Source organism: Thermobia domestica, chromosome 12, assembly GCF_964235325.1.
Source record: "Thermobia domestica chromosome 12, izTheDome1.hap1.1, whole genome shotgun sequence".
NCBI classification, from domain to species: Eukaryota; Metazoa; Arthropoda; class Insecta; order Zygentoma; family Lepismatidae; genus Thermobia; species Thermobia domestica.
Genome location: NC_137465.1, coordinates 207563028 through 207579444, shown reverse-complemented (window position 1 = coordinate 207579444; position 16417 = coordinate 207563028). Strand labels below are relative to the sequence as shown.

The 16417-nt window shown below is 36.5% G+C and overlaps 2 protein-coding genes across 2 annotated transcripts in view; one reads left to right on the top strand and one right to left on the bottom strand.

Moving 5' to 3' along the window:
* LOC145666997 (uncharacterized) overlaps nt 1–9364 on the bottom strand; it is a 32162-nt gene extending 22798 nt beyond the window's left edge. The window contains exon 1 of the mRNA XM_081734674.1: nt 9229–9364. The gene's annotated coding sequence lies outside the window, so the exon portion shown is untranslated. The remainder of the gene's footprint in view (nt 1–9228) is intronic.
* A 1310-nt stretch (nt 9365–10674) lies between these two features.
* Nucleotides 10675–15605, top strand: LOC145666994 (uncharacterized). The gene is made up of 2 exons (XM_081734671.1): nt 10675–10781; nt 14204–15605. Exon 2 carries the CDS (start codon nt 14362–14364, stop codon nt 15433–15435), a length of 1074 nt encoding a protein of 357 aa, XP_081590797.1. The 5' UTR covers nt 10675–10781; nt 14204–14361; the 3' UTR covers nt 15436–15605.
* The last annotated feature ends 812 nt before the right edge of the window (nt 15606–16417 follow it).

Here is a 16417-nt window from a genome sequence, read left to right as displayed (position 1 = left end):
TAGTTGTAATGCTACACTCACAGGCAGTGACACAGTATGTTCGCAGTGGTTGACTTGTGATCGACATAGGTTACAACTGACAGATCGTAAGACGGCCAGGTGGTACTACACAGTACAGGTGGTCTTGCTAGACGAAGCTAAATTTTCTTGTCGAGATACGAGACCAAACCAAAGTCTTTCAATAGAAATAAATCTAATTTCGAGTCGAGACTGCATTTTCAGAACAATTTTTTAGGATGACAAAGAACCAAATATTGTCTCCTGGGCAACGCTATGAAAGTACAGTATAAAATGTCAACTTCATCATTTCCACGAGAACTAACTATATCGAAATATCCTAACTAGAATATTCTGGATGAGCTCACAGGTATTGTATCATAGGTTAGTAACATTATCATAGGTTTTTAATGTTAGTAAGAATTTAAGTATGTCTAAACAAGAGCTGTATAGTGTACTAAACTGGAAAACAGCCTACATTGCAGAATGATACGGCAACTTATCCGTCTACATTGTATAAGGGTAGCTTAACAGATTCAGTATAGTCTAACAGAAGGCAATGGTCGTGAAAATTGAACTACCGAGTAATCTCCGGATCCACGTACACGATTTTGCTATCGTTCAGCCAACGATTTGATTCCATAACGAAAGTTGTCTGAAGTCTGCGGCACTCTTGGTCCACCGACCGATCATCAGGGAAGCTCTTCCCTGCCAAGAGTTGATCGAGATGCCTAAATACGAAGTAGTCAGTAGGATTACTCTACAAGGGTTTTGGAGTCATATTCTGTCTTGTGACCTTCGATATATTCGTGACGTTGACAGGTGACAAGATAGCCAAGAGATCCGCATTGCTGTATCCGGCAAAGGTCTCTGATACACAGTTTATGAAAACTTCGGAAAAATACAATGAGTCTCGAGGACACAATTTAGAAACAAGTGTTCTCTTCTGAGAAGTAAAGATCAGACAGAGGGAGCAGAGCATGGAATGATCAGATACTACCTGCTGCTTGAAATCTCTTCCATCCGAGCCACTCTTACCCACGGGCTCTACGCTAAAAGTTAAGCAAGCTCTAAATTTCTCTGCGTAAAAAAAATTAGGTGTACGTTACGGAAATCCACATCCACCATCATTTTGACAGCTGCTAACAAGACTAGCGTAAGGAATTGTATGATTAAGTACGTAAACCCACGGTAATGATGTTCCACTTGGAGCATTATGATACAACCAAGAACGCAAGTCATAATACCCAGCATTGAAACCCTCTTGGGAACATATTATTTGTTTATTTATATTATTTTATTTTTATGTTTATTATTTTACTTATTATTTAGATGAATGAGCATTCTGGGCTGAAAGCACAGTTCGCCGATAGTGAACCTAAATTACAACTAAGCACTCAAATCCAGATTAATAATATTCGAGGTGATATTTAGTGTGTTATTACTTTTGGATCAAATCATAATATTCAATAATAATAGCTTTCCACATCCATCGTCTTACAAAATTTCTAATTCATATCCTCAACACATGCAGATAGACATTCTACTAGTAACGTACATTTGTTGATGACCTCCTCAAAGCCATAGATATTCAAAAAATTAATATTGACCTGTGAATTCAGATATTATTCATAAATAATCAAATAATTGAATATAGTTGTTCTTGGGCAATCAGCCAAGTGAATTCCACATTGTCCAACGTTTCGAGAACTTACAACATTGTTCTCGTCTTCAGGGTAAAGTATAAGAGAACGATCTTTAACTCAGCGAAACATGACTTTCCCTCATTGAAGGAAAATGTATACAATACAACCAATCAGTGCTTGCTAACGAACCCAGTCAATAAGCAGTCAACCAGCCAATAACATTGACACCACATACTGACACTGCTTGGACGTCGCCATTGATCAACCAAACTTCACCAGAACATGAATTGATACGGTAAAGCAGCATCAACATACAACTAATAAACGTTGTGCGTATGTATCCTACCCAATGGTTTCTCTTCGGTCTACAGCCGAAATTAAATCATTTATGTTGAACTAAGATGACGGGCTGGATAAGAGTATGACAGTTGCAATATCTCTACATCACTGCGGTGGAAGAGCACTGAGTGAGTTTTTTGTGTCCCCAGTAGGTGTAACTCACATCAAAATATAATATTAAAAAAAACAGTTTAAATAATTCTGTGTCTTCTCCCAGATTGACTTCCATGTGAATTTCTTCACCTTCCTTCTTTTCCTTGCCTTCCAGCCTCAGCGTTTGAACATGATTGCCTACGGCAATGTTTGCTTATTGGCGAACAGCAGATACTTTTTTTTTTTTTTTTTGCAACTGCAACCTGCATTACACCCTTTAGTGCAGTTCCAAAATATATTATTTATTAGTTGATCAAGAGCTGGTAACAAATGGTTTTAAATAAGCCCTGATCTATTCTTGTAGTCCCAGTCCATCCTCACTCCTCAGGATTTAATCATTATTTTGGATCTGAAGAAGGACTCTAAACCATGCTTTGGGGGGCGCGGTGGCTCAGTGGTAGAGCGTTCACCTCTGGTACTTGGGGTCCCGGGTTCGATCCCAGCCCCCGCCAAGTGAACTTTGTGGTGGACAAACACCGTGCTCGTGGGTTTTCTCGGGGTTCTCCCGTTTCCTCCCACTTTCTTCATTCCACCATTTCACTCATTTCTCATAATCACCGTCTCCTTTAGCCTAACCGGCATAATCGTGGGACGTAAAACTCAAAGATTTCATTTCATTTTTTCTAAACCATGCTCCTCTTGAATTCTACTTGTCCACGAAAAATGTGTGAATTTATTTGCTCAGAAAAGTATCCATAAGCACAGAAAATGTACGAACTCCTGCACACATAGTAACGCGTGGATACAGACCTCCCTTCCAGTTGATTCTGGAAGTCTTGGTATTCGTCGGGCTATTTATATGGCTAATCCTACATTTTTAGCGTAGGTCTATGGATCACGGCATACCACTGAGATACTCTTCAATGGGGAAGATGAGTTTTATGGGGGTCATAGACGCACACATTTGCATGACCAACTTGCATGAAAGATTTGTTTTAACACGCATGTTGGAAGAATTTTTTGCCCACACACGTACCAACTTGGGGCCTTATCAGAGTCGTTTTGACATATGATTAGCGTCATACTAAAGGCTTTACTACTGCAAGAAACATATGTTAGTCGAACTCTTTAATATGGCACTAATCACGTGTCAAAACGACTCTGCATAAGACCCTTGCTGTCCAATGTACTAGAAGAATGAATGTGGAGGAAGAGTCACGTGATTTTTCCTGCTGTCGTGATTGGCGGACCTAAATATAAAACAATCAACTTGCATGAACGAGCACATACACGGTAAACATGCATGAAGAATGGGAAAACTATCATGCATGTTTACAGTAGATTATGAAAACTTTCAACATGCATGAGCGAGGCCATACACGATCCTTCCCTGTGGTTTTATCATTTTTCATGGATGTTGGAAGGTTTCATCATGCATGTGTCTGCGTGTATGGGTCCCTTTACACATAATCTGATGTCCAAGACTGCATATCTGCCTGGTCTAACCTAGCTGGTTTAAGTCTTGAAATAAGGGATGCACAATCAGTTTGGGGCAACCCGACCATCAAATTACATCAATGAATGTTACTATGTAAAGAAAACGTCGTGATTGGGAATTGTAGTAGTAGCCAACTTGGGCTCCAGCTTGATAATTTAATAAATAAACTAGATTAAATCTTGTTCTTTTCTTTTCTACATGTGTTTCATTATTAGTTAATTAGTATCGGATATCCGAAGAGAACATCAACTGAATTTATTGACCGTGTCTATAGCGACAATTCACAGTCACGACCTCTTTTCAGTTTTATTTAAAAGTAAGGAAGAATGAAGAAGAGATATATCAAAATCGAGAAGGAGAATAGAAGAAAAGGAAGAAAGAAAAGAATGAAATCTTTGAGTTTTACGTCCCACGGTTATGCCGGTTAGGCTAAAGGAGACGGTAATGATGAGAGATGAGTGAAATGGTGGAATGAAGAAAGTGGGAGGAAACGGGAGAACCCCGAGAAAACCCACGAGCACGGTGTTTGTCCACCACAAAGTTCACTTGGCGGGGGCTGGGATCGAACCCGGGACCCCAAGCACCAGAGGTGAACGCTCTACCACTGAGCCACCGCGCCCCCAAGGAAGAAAGAAGAAACTAGAAATGAAGAAATACTGGATAATCATGGAAATACAGTAAGAAGGTTTAATTAAGTATTAAAAAGTGATTAATATCCGAATTTTATTATTCGAGGATCGATTTTGAATTGTTCTTGAAGAAACACATGCTCCCTCATGCTTCTCTGACCCGGATCCAAGTAACTGCACAAGTGGGAGTCACCCTGACCCAGTTCAGATGATTAATTTAATTGGTTTTCTATTATTTCTGAACATTAAACAACTTTTATCCAGTAACTGAATTTCCATAATGGAGATCGAACACACGTTTGAATTAGCCAAAAAAAAAAAAAAAGAAAGAAACAAAGAAAGAAAGAAAGAAAGAAAAAATCAAAGTAGTACACATATTTTCCACAAACCGGAGTTCCTGAAATTCTTGAAAAGACTGTCGTTATCCCAGCTCATTCTTTTATTTCGGCTTTCCTTCCAGAGCCGGTTCATATTAATTCAGAGTAAATTATCATACATGACCTCGACCATGAACCAATACACACATATTATAATAATACACACATATTGTAAATACTATCGTCATAATTCAAAATTAAAGGCTACCACTTACAGCTAAAGTTGTTACTCATTCACACACACAAGTATTCATACAGGATAATGTATTGATATAGGTAAATCAGCTTTGAAGAAAACTATCAACTAGCTACAGTTTATCAACATTTATTACATCTATTAAAATAAGCACAGAAAATGTTAATAACATGCAAATGAGTATACATATAGATATACCATTATAGTATACATTAGATATCTTGGATTACATCAATATAGATTCAATCTTAAAAGGAGGATGAAAGAAGAAAAAAATAAAATTTTAATAAAATAAAGCGTAAATTCTAAAATTTAGATACATCCTATTATATCTCATATGAAAAACAATATGATGGTTAAACGAGTCTTTTCTCGTGGTTTCAGGTAATATTTTATATTGTGCGTCCATAATGCACCCTTTTGGTCTCCATGCACGTTATATCTTTATTTAGATACGCATATGAAATAATATCTATGCACTTGTGAATTTCACTTATTTAGTTTGTAGAACTATTTGTTTAAGCATTCTAAGTTCATAGATTGAGAGAAAGCACAGTTTTTTTCATAAATTTCTCGGTGACTATATCACCCATTTCGTTACTCCATTTGTTATCTGATCCGTCCACTAATTTTTAAATCACTATCATATTTTATCACGTTAAACTCACACCTTGGTAGTTATAGTATTAACACAATCTAAAAGAAGAAAAAAAATCCCTGAATTCAAAGAGGTTTCAGTTGTAAACACTTTCGTATTAAGACTACATTCACTAATTCAGAAATCACTATTTGGGTTCGAAGGTTGTAGATGACGAATGGAATTGAAAACAACTGTATAGGAGATTCTAAGTTTACTGACTTGGAGATGAATTTAATGGTAGTTTAACGTTGCGACAACCTGCCTTAATTACATGCCATATGCAACTAGTACAACAATAGAAGATATTAATACATATGGATACAAGTTAACTACGTTTCAAGGATTAAGGATAATGTTCAACATGGGGCGATGTATTCTAAATTTACATTCGTCGAATTTTCTGAAATTATGGCAACCAACTTAACCGTTCGTGGTCAGTAACAAAACCATTTATACATATTTATCCAAGTAATTCAACATTATACGCTTCTCTTCAATATTGCACTTATATTCATTATGTATTTATATTTCAACACATATATATATATATATATATATATATTTATATATATATATATATATATATATATATATATATATATATATATATATATATATTCATTATTTAATCTTTTAAATTATTTACCCCGCTCAATAAAACTCTTAGGTTGCAACACTGCATACAATAAAATTCGACTATATAACGACTGATTAACCGCGCATTATGATAAACATTTATATTATTGAATAATTTCGAGATAGTGGACATTTAAAGTGCAAGGCAGGCACGTAAACTAAATTACAATAGAACAATTTTATTTTTACAATTTGTCATATGGATGATGAAACCTTAAAATTTTAACAATACTTATGGGCCCAAACATCTACACAGAATTCATCTATATTGTGCTCGATAGAAACAAAAATGGAGACCCCGAAGAATATAACGGGGAACTCCAATTAAAGAATGGTAAAGGAGGCGAGAGCAAAGTTAAATTGTATACTGGACAATCGCTCGCTACCGCAGTGGGTCGAATTGTGATGGAAACGGTCCCTAATATCTAACGAAAGTGAATACCACCACGAATTATCTCGCGATATCTCAATTGAATATTCAAGTTCAAATGATGTATGTTAAATGGTTAAAATTTGTCATGTTAAAACGGGGTGAAGGTTTAAAAAATTCTTAGAGAAGAAGATAGAAAGATGGCTAAAGAGGAGAACAGAGACGCGCCAAAAGAAATATGCTAGAACTCTATATACTACAAAGATAAGTGGTCGAATTTTTACATATGACAATCGTCAACTTCACAGTCAAATATACATAAATATGCCGAGAAAGGTGGCCTACTAAATGCGTGGCCTAAAATAACTAAATATTTCCAAGTGCGTGACTAGTCCGTGCCCGAATAAGATTTTCACAGACAAGGGCTTTATGGAAATCTTACTACACGCTGTATCCGGTCAACGCCATTGAAGACTTCGACACTACCGGAAGGTCAGTGTGGTCTCTTAATTTAGAATTTCTAATTTAAAAAAAATATCCGACCCCTCAGAAACTGGGAAGAGTTCGGATTAAAATACGGATAACTAGTGTAAAAGTCGATAAAACAAAGAAAATCTTAACTGGGATTTGCCAAAATTAAAAAAAAAGTAAATAAAATAAATTTCGTACTAGCAAGTTGTTTGCCAAATTCTTGCTAGAGCTCCCAATCAGCTAGATTCGCTACATCTTGAGGTGTCGATTAATTTCGATTACTACATAGTTTAGAACTAAGGAAAATGAAAATGTTTGGGGGTGCACATAGAGACCTTGGTACGGAATAATGGAGCTCTACTGTAATAAATCTGCTATAATATTCAATCCTATCCATGCCGTCATCTCTGCGAACAGTGATAAATTCAACTTAGTCAGGTGACGTGAAAACATTTAGTCACAAAGTACTATTGCAAGTGTAAAGCTGAACGCGTATATATTTCATGTATTGTGCCAATTATGGAAATGGCTATTCTTTTCTGTAATTACTTGGAAATTGTCCGGAATTATTTGCTACATGAACACTATTCACATTGTCAAACCAGATAAGCAGTTAGTATGTAGGTTATTAGTAAATGCCAAGCCACGAAGTGAAAGCATGGTCAGTCATTTTCACAGGATACACTTCCTCACACGGAATTCTGACGTAAATGTCAGTTCTCGAAACATTCATCATTATATATAAACAATCAATACCTTGTGGCAAAAATTCAACTGGGCTCATATGTTTACAGGTGTCCTATCATTTAATCACACATACTATACTATATGTATTATTACTATTATTACTCATTTATATTTATTCACATTTTATAACATAGATTCATTTCTAGACACCCTATTGTATGATTATGCTCAAGACTTCAAAGCAGTCTCATTCTATGTATGCATACTAAAAACAACAAGCCACTACATAAATTATCGTGTACTGACCGATACGTGGGAATTCGCATGAACCAACGATCGATTCTTTCAATACAAATCACGACATATTTGCACTTCACGGGTTCATATTATGTATATATATATGCAATGGAAATTCAATTTTGCTGACTGTATTCCTTGGATAAATGTATTTACTGTCACTGTGGATATGTGTCACTGAAAGCAACGAAGCGGGAGAACTGCGATATGGGCCAGCCCAGAACAGATATATTCATATGGGCCAGAACTGCGATATATTTTTCAATATATTTTTAAGATATTATTCAATATATTTTTCACGAAAAAGATATGATTTTTGAGCTAATTCGTTAAGTCTCGGGGGAACAAACACTAACAATGAGTAATTGTTTACGGGACGTAAGATAGCGTTGTAGTATAAGATAAACTTTGTACTACTAAACACGCTTTGTACTAGTAAAAGCTATGCTATGCGCTGTATATCATGAGATAACAATACAGAATTATTGTAAATTTGTATTGCGAACTAATTTGCTTATTAGAATGGACCAAAAGAGATGAATAATTAAGAATTAACAATACACTGTCCTTAAATAAATTAATCATACTTTCACACATACATCACTCCTACTAACCACATACTAAATTACACATATACATGCTACATCACACATATAAACTAAAACTACACATACTAACACATATCACTATATAAATTAATTACTACATATAGTCCAAACAAATCACTGATATTACCCCATTCTAAACCGGCTCGGGAACTGAGAAGGGAGGAAAATGGTCAGAGCCAGGTGGCCCTTCTCTCAACTAACCCATTTTTTCAATTTTAAGATTGTTGTCAATACCTCGGGAGGGACATTTTGAAACTATTAAGGAAGAAATATTCCTTTCCTGAGGGGAAAAGAACCTTTATGAAATTATTCAACCCATTTCAGTTGGAAGCTGTGATCAAATTTGGGGTAAATCGAAGTCCCTGTTAGAAATTACACTGACATGATGAAAATTAACTTAATTATAGAAGAACCTGAGCATGCTGCCATGTTAAAAAAATCACATATACTACACACAACTACTGTAACCCGATTCTGAATTTTTTTTTTTTTTGGGGGGGGAAGGAAATTTTTTTATGAAAGTACTAATTTCCAAACGTAGTTTAAATGAGATCACAAGATCGGAAAATTAACACATTACACTTTGATAAAAACTTGTCCACAGCTACTTGTAGAGTAAACATGGCGTCTACAGAGCTGAATTCTATATTTTATAATTTCTGACTAGTTTCACTGTAGGATTTTAACAGTTCAGGACTCCGTTCTGCTTCCAACGAGTTTATTTCCTATTTCATACATTATTACCTGATTGCTGCTGCTTTTAACTGACAAAATTCCAATTTTCCAAGAGCAGAAGTGATATAGTCCGTCCCTAGAAGTTGCACATGAAGAACAAGGTGAAGGCGCGCCAGAATACTAATGTGGAAATATAGTTCCCAATCAGAGCAAAGGAATTTTCGCGGAGGAAAATATAAAGCGAATAAAAAATGGTAAAGACTGGATAAAACCGGATTTTAGCAGGATATGGGCATCACAGAGGGACGAAGGGGGTCTAAATTATTCTATCAAATATTAGATTGGTGGACAATTTCAGAAAATTCTGTCCAGTTACTGAACTATGATATATATTGCAATAAAATGTATAATTTCAATAATCATCCATTTGAAATGCCCATATACAGAAATTTATGATGAAGTAGTACTATATAAACAAATAAATCATTTCCCGAAATATATTTTTTTTCTATTTATTCTGAAGCTTCTGTGTTAATTTTGATTTAGATAAGAACCAAATGGATTTAAAATACATAAACCGAAAATTGTGTTTTAAAAGTTTACAATACACAGTACGTTCAAAAAGTATTAGTCCACCCCTCAAAAAATTATACTATCTTAACTGTAATGGCACATTACATCTGTACGAAGCAGACAGTTAAGAGGACCTCGCCTCATCTCAAATTTCAGGTGCTTGGCTACAGGCATTACCATCAAATACCTTAGGGCTGTAGCTTTCAAATGATAGGTATCGCTTCGCCTATGGGTAGACATATGTGAATCTATGCTCTAAATGTTGTGCATCAGTCACACAGAGTGGTCTATACGGTCTCTGTTGCATTAGTAGCTCCGGATGACATGCGAAGACATCCCAACGTGAATGACCTTATCTGGAGAGCACTCACATCGGCGGAAGCTCCATCTATTCGTGAATCAATGTGATGTATCCAATCTGTTGGCAAAAGACCAATTGGCATGACGCTGGTACCATGGGTAGATTCTTCTCTGGGATTTCAACTGCTCTGACAATTTCGCATCATCCAATCGTACTGTTTCTTCATTGTAGCTCACGGAGAATGCGAGAAAAGAAGAAAATATAAAAATGTAGATGCATGTTCATGGCCATAGCCACCACTGAATCGAGCTGCACTTGCGGCATCGAAGATGTCAACTTCGTTAAAGAAGTAGTCCAACGTATTGCACAGGTTACTGGTGACAATCGGACTACTGCTTTTCTTATACAACTTAATTAGCATAGCAGTTCAGCAAGGCAGTATGGCTTCAATTTAGGTACATTACCTCCTGGGAAAGTATTAAAAGAGGTTTTCCTTTTATAACTAACTGTGACGAGTCAGTTCATCACCTAATAGACTTGTATATGAAAGTATGATATGTATCAAACAACAATATTAAAATATCGAAAATAAATTATCTCGAGAAAAATGCAACAGAAGTGTTATTTAATGAAACAAATGTGTTGCTAAACAACAACGTTGTTTAGTAAATTTTATTAAATTTAAGAGATATAACTACGAAACAAAATTACTTGTCTAAAATGAACTTTTTCCTAATAACTTTTGCTGGTAAATATTTTAGCTTCAATTTTAAGTGAATATGCGTATATACTTTTAGAAATTGTAGTGCAATTCCATATCAAGAAAATTAAGCAAATTATCTGTTGAAGTAGTGGAAGTGTGAATAGTTGGATACTGTAAAGCTAAGTAATTACGTTTGCAACCAGAATACATATTACAATTAACAGCTAAAAGTACATTCATGTCCAAAATTATTGTCGCATGTCTATAAATGTGTTGTTGTAGGAATATAATTTGATAAGGAATTCTCCCGGTATTTCTTATAATGTTAGTATGTGTATAATCGTCAGAGACATGTATGTTGCAAATTTTATATGTCAAAAGAGCAGTAAATAAGAACAATAAAACGAAAATAAAACTTTCTTGTCCGTTTAACAACATTTTGTTTTACTCATTCTAATTTTTCGTATTTATAATTATTTTCCTATGAAATTTACCACAAATATACATTTTCTGATTATACACATAGTATCAGTATTAAAAGTACTCTGCAAAAGCATTATCAAATTATATTCGTACAAGAAGACAGTTATAGATATGCGACAATCATTTTTACATGAGTATACCTTATTTTGCGAAAGTTAGAGTCGCTAATTTAGCTATGTTAGAGTAAATCTAATCATCATCACATGTATCGGGTATTTAGTATCTCGTTACATATTGCAAATTATTTTCAAAAGTTATCAATAAAAATTCAATAAATCGTGTATCACTTGTCATATTACCTCAAGTAAATGTTGAAAATTTACATTACTCTTTGTGTACTCCATGTAAAAATGTATTTCGAGTTTAGGTTCATCTTCCAGAAGTCGATCCGTTTCCGCCAAACAAACCTTATGGATCCATTAGTGGCTTACACACAACCTCCATGTTGGAAAGGTTGGTATGGTTCGCATCTGACGTTACATAAACTGTAGGCCCGTGTCTCAGATAACTTCGTTGCTGAAAGAAAAAGCTAAATTTATTTTTCTAAATATGGATCAGTATAACAACAGGCGTGAGAGTCAGTTACTCTTAGAATTATAGAATTTTATAAATGTTGCGAGTAGTGTTTCTTGCAAGCATACTTCCAGAAAGAGTTACGAGAGGCGTCAAATAAATTATCTACCTAGACATGAAGGAATGCAGATAGGCTCCCCTGGTCATCGCTGTTTTCCGATGTTGTCCCCCATAGAGGTCTATGCACTGTCGTCACTTTGTAGGCAGCGAAGAAATTCCAGGGAAAAAGTAGTCTGTCATGGCCAAACCATTGAGAAACAACCTGTTGGACCTCGTTGTCCGACGAAAAATGATGTCCCCTGTAACCACTAATACGATCTCACAAGTGCTCGAATGCTCCGATCCCACTATTCTGTTTGAAATACCAAAACCGGAGAAAACCCACACCTGCGTAACCATATAGAACTACAGGTTTCCCGCATGCAGAGGTATAGTCGTTATTAAAGGGTGTAGTTGCATGAGAACACATGGAAGACCTACGTTAACTATAACAATATTAGATAGAAACTAACAAAATTTCAATTAGATAGAAACTAACAAAATTTCTTCTTCTGCTTTCGTACTCACAAAATAAGAAATTAAAAAAAAAAGATAATATCGATAACGTCTGTCGGTAGTTAATGTAACAACTACGAAAAGATAAATTTACCATTAATTAATTCTCTTAATTACGTATCTACCAAAATAAATTAAAATTTAATTTCTGTTTTCCTTCCATTTTTCGTCGTTTTATCAACAGAGGACAAAATAAAAATAAGTAGATTAATGATTCCTGAGTTATTGGAAGTTAAACACTAACGACTTTCTTATTTAAAGAAAGTTCCTTTAAAGAACAAAATTTTCTTCCTCCAAAGACAAGGCATTCACTCGTAAAAAAGAAAAAAGCAAGAAAACAGCTGATTGATAAGGGTGGCAGGAAGTTTGCCTCGCCAGAGCGAGTAATCAACTTGTCATCCAGGCGGAACACCTGCCAAAGTACTTTCCTCCCCTCAGGCCGGTAGCCAGCCCAAAAATGTAGGGGGGCGGCTCAAGTTAGGGGGGGCGATCCAACCATATTATAGTTCATTTGCAAGTCTACCGTGAAAATTTTAGGGGGCCAGCAAAATTTAGGGGGGACCCGGCCCTCTAGAGCCCCCTGGATAGGGCCTGCCTGCCCTCCAACTTTTAGCACACATACCCCACTAGAACGAGTTAACTGCTGATCTTATTCTTTGATTTTATCCATTAAAGAAAGACTTGACTTGACTTGATTTTGAGTTTAACGTCCGGTTCAGCAGCGAGGCTATATGAGACGTGGACCTACTGATTAACGTGGAATCTGAACCACAAGATCTCCCGCCCGGAATCAAACCCGGGCCTCCCGCATTAAAGAAATACTGTCAACACTGAATTACATATATTTTTATGAAAAGAACTTTAATTTGTAAAAGTTCAAATTTACTGACCTATACCGAACTGTTTAGGAACACTCATTCTCACTCACAGACCTTTTGCCTTTCTTTTTTTTTTTTTTTTCTTTCTTTCTTTCTTTCTTATCACTGGAATAAATATATTCCTTTTCTCGGTCGTTCTAACTTCTATATGAATAACTTCTTACTGAATAGAATTTAGAGGAAAATTGAACACTAAACAAACTATTTCTTGTTTCGTTACAAATTCGTTTACCCAACTTCCCTAACTCAACAACCATTTCTTATTTCTCTGCACACCAAGAAGCAAGCCCACACAATGGCGACTCAAACCGGCGCGAACCCTGGTCATGCCACTCCAGTGTTGCCACCAGTGTTTCTCAAACACAATGTTCCGGGGGGGGCACTGCTTGTACTATTCTATTTATTATATTATAGACATATTATTTGGTCTCTTCCGGGGGGCAGTGCCCCCCAAAAAACATGTCTGGAAGAAACACTGGTTGCCACCTGTATAAAATAAAATCCACCATAAATCTCATGAACACAGAACAAATTTTTGTAACAAACGTTACACCCCGCAGGTGTTTCTTCAGGTCTTGAGAGAGGAAATAGTCACTAGAGGCCATATCTGGACTGTAGGGAGGATGATTCAACATTTGGACACCACAGTCAGCAATGGCAATCTGAACTTTCCAGGCCATCACACAAACATTCGCTACACGGCGTAACAGAAAGACTCTGTTCACGGCCTCTACGTTGCACCGACTGACCTCAAATTGCCCAGTGGGGTTTCTCACAATGGCCTTGGCATCAGGGGCGTAACTACTATGACGCAAAACCCCGCAATGCAGGAGGGCCGATCTTTTAAATCATCAATTTGGACACTTGAACTACTCTTTGCCTTGACGAGATTCTGCGTACGCCATTGATTTCATGTAAATATTAATTCTGCTGTTATAGAAAATATTATATGGAATCTGATAGAATTTTTTTTCGCAGGTGTTTCAAAATAGAATGGAGGAGAATCAAAAGCAAAGAGAGTGGAGATGAAATGATATTCATCACTCTCCTCACTCATTATTTCGAGAAAGAAGAAAATTGCTGTAAGAATATCATTCAAGTAAGATGACGTAAAGTGTTCCCATAATTCTTCAATCATGGCTAGAGCAGCAAGTCCTTCAGGAGACCATAAGACAATAACAATAAGCAGACCACATATTGACATTGATCAGCTAAAAGGAATACAAAGACAAATTTACTTGTTGGTAGAGGATTTCGTGGATCAAGGTATTCCAGAACATGAAATAACAGAGATGCTAATTCACGAACATAATGTTGCAGCTGATGAAGACACGTTGGTAGGTCTGGCTTATTTTTACCGTAACGCGAAAGAGAAGAAACTGAAGAAAGTAAAATCTGGTCAAATTGACGACAATTATGTTCGATTCTTGGTGATAACTTCCTTGAAAAACAGCTGTTCACACTCAGAAATCATTCGGATGCTCCGTGAAAAATTTCCCAACGAGGAGCAATTCATGAACGCCCTGAGAATCTACCGTGAGATCAAAGACCAACAGACTCACAAAGACAAATCTCCGGTGAGAAAGGCTCGCAAAGAGAAATGGCACTCCACGTGGAAAGAACTTAGCAAGCAAAGACCTGTGAAATTGGGAGTTGTGCCTGTGAAAACTGGAGACCAAGTGGTGGGCTCGTACACGCTGGAATCTCGGCGTCCTGAGTTCAGAGGGATCCGTGAACAAATGGAGCACTGGAAGAAAGAACCAATGTACGAAGCAATTGAAGAAAGCCCCGTAAGGGAGGAATTAGCCGAATTTGATATCACACAGCTGTCTCCTAAGGACCAAGCGATATATAATTTATTAGAAGAAGAATTAGACAATAACGAGGAGTTTGACAAGGGGCTAATTCGCTACATAGCCAGAAAAAGTCGTTGTGAATATAATACAGCTTTCATAAATAAGCTCAACTTCTTTTACAAGGTCATCCTTCATCAGCAGGGAATAGACGTCTTTGAAGTGGACAGGACGGTACACAGAATGATGAGACAATGCATTTTCAAAGGAGCTGACGAAGAGACTGCAGTGTCTAATATAATAGATGCTGAAGCCATCCCCAACACAGGAAACAGCATAATGCTATTGAGATACTTGTACCGCCATCTTAGTGGAAAACAGATTCCTGGCAAGCAAGTTACCTTCTTGATAACTTAGGAAACTTCAGTCATGATACAAAACTTAAGATATTTTAAACATCATCAATAAGCTGAAACCTAATAAGTAAAACCCAAGAATTTCACCCACTGCGGAAAAATTACCAATGTAACTGTAACTGACAAGATCTCTATTTAATAAAGATTGTGTTACATTTATTGTAAAGTTAAGCTGAGTTTGTCTAGACAAGTCGTATTCAAATTCATAATTCATCTGTCAGGTTGAGATGCATCAAATCACTAACGTACACAAAGAGAGGTTCCAACTTTTAACCCACCTTCAACAAGATGAACATTTACTACATTACGAAACAGCTCCTTCGTGTCTAAGCGGTTAGCGTACGCGCCTTTAGCGTGTGAGATCAGAGTTCGATTCTCGGCGGGAGCTCATGTGGTTCGCATTCCACGTTAATCAGTAGGTCCACGTCTTATATAGCCTCGCTGCTGAAACGGACGTTAAACTCAAAATCAACTCAACTATATTACGAAATATATAGTAAATGCAGAGCCGATCTGAGGTATGTGCGACATGTGCAACTGCACACGGGAGCATTTTTAGTAAGGACGAAAAAATGTGAAAATCAAAAAGAAAATGCAATGAAGTTATTATTTTTATATACAGTGTTGGTCTATCAAAGATGTGTGACGTCAGGGTGTGAAATGGAACGGAAATGAGACGTTAAACAAACATTCACTATACTCCTACCTTGTGTATTGTCCCATGTAATATGTAAAATGAGAGAAACAAAGCAGTGACCATGTTAACAGAAAGAAATTAAAAATGAAATACAAATATACCATAATGGCCACTGAAAAAAGTATTGGGCAGCCATAAAAAGCTGCCAGTTCCTGTATATTGTCACCATCCCGAGCAGTGCTTCTTCCAAACTTGTTTTTTTGGGGGGGGGACAGTGCTCCCCCGGAGCTCTGAGAGTGCCCCCCGGAGCAGATCAAAATAATACATTTATAATATAATAATAAAT

What these genes read in the sequence shown, in the direction of transcription:
- LOC145666994 (XM_081734671.1), top strand. Translation starts at nt 14,362, where the DNA reads ATGGCTAGAGCAGCAAGTCCTTCAGGAGACCATAAGACAATAACAATA.